The sequence below is a fragment of the Emys orbicularis genome, chromosome 12, assembly GCF_028017835.1.
Source record: "Emys orbicularis isolate rEmyOrb1 chromosome 12, rEmyOrb1.hap1, whole genome shotgun sequence".
NCBI lineage: Eukaryota > Metazoa > Chordata > Testudines > Emydidae > Emys > Emys orbicularis.
Window position 1 is genome coordinate 44,298,663 of NC_088694.1, and position 1,170 is coordinate 44,299,832.

The following is a 1,170-nucleotide window of genomic DNA, read 5'->3' on the forward strand; positions in this document are numbered from 1 at the left end:
TTATAGTTTCTTCCCCCAGGACAGAATTCTGCTCATCAGTCTCCTGATGGCCTTTTTCATCTCAGCGTTTCTCAGCATGTAGATCATTGGGTTCAGCATTGGGGTGATTACAGTGTAAATGATTGAAGCCAACTTGTCCATGGGCAATTTCCGGAAGGGCCGAGCATAGATGAAGATGCAGGGTATGAATTGTAAACACACAACTGTGATCTGGGATCCACAGGTAGACAGAGCTTTGCGCTTCCCATCTGTAACATGTTTCTTTATCTTGACAAAGATGATGGTGTATGAAATGAGAAGGATGATGAACATTACTATGACAAGCATCCCACCATTGGAAACCATCAGCAGCTCGACCAAGTAGGTGTCCGTGCAGGCCAGTTTGATGACTTGTGGGACATCACAGTAGAAATTGTCCAGGATATTTGGACCACAGAAAGGCAACTGGAGGATCAATCCAATCTGAACAGCAGCGTGAGCCAATCCACTCAGCCATGCCCCTGCCACCAGCCCCATGCACACACCACGGTTCATGATAGTCAAGTACCGCAGTGGTTTATAGATGGCTACATACCGATCAGCAGCCAACACCACAAGGACAACAACCATAGCACCGGCAATGAAGTGGAAGAAGAACATTTGGAGGATGCACTCATTGAATGAGATGGTTCTGTGCTGGGAGAGGAGACCCAACAGCAATTTTGGAGCATTGACTGATGAGTCACTGACATCTAGGAGAGCCAAGTTGGCCAGCAGGAAGTACATGGGGGTGTGGAGCCGGTGGCTGGTGATCACAGTGGTGATGATGGTGAAGTTTCCCAACCACGTTGTCAGGTAGACTATGAAAAAGACGATGAAGAGGCATCGCTGCAGCTCAGGATTCTGGGTGAGGCCCAAGAGGACAAATTCTGTCACTGTGGAGCTGAGGTTCTGCTGTTCCATTTACTAGCTTTAAAACAGGTCTAGAGAGGGAACTGTAATAATTAGTATGAAGAAGTTCTTACTATTCCCTCCTTGAATTACTAGTATTAAATCAATATTAATGCCTTTTAACAGACATTTTGTTTAATAATTATCTTAGTTTACTAAATTCAGTCATCCTCAGTGCAGGGCATCCCTGCTACAGCAGACCCTATGAACTACACCAGTTGTGATCCTGAGTTTTGGGAT

The 1,170-nt window shown here is 45.6% G+C and overlaps 1 protein-coding gene across 1 annotated transcript; it reads right to left on the reverse strand.

The window, feature by feature from the left end:
- LOC135886534 (olfactory receptor 4D9-like) lies at positions 1-942 on the reverse strand. Its single transcript, XM_065414275.1, has one exon. It carries the CDS (start codon positions 940-942, stop codon positions 1-3), a length of 942 nt encoding a protein of 313 aa, XP_065270347.1.
- Between the last annotated feature and the right edge of the window lie 228 nt (positions 943-1,170).

What these genes read in the sequence shown, in the direction of transcription:
- LOC135886534 (XM_065414275.1), bottom strand. Translation starts at nt 942, where the DNA reads ATGGAACAGCAGAACCTCAGCTCCACAGTGACAGAATTTGTCCTCTTG.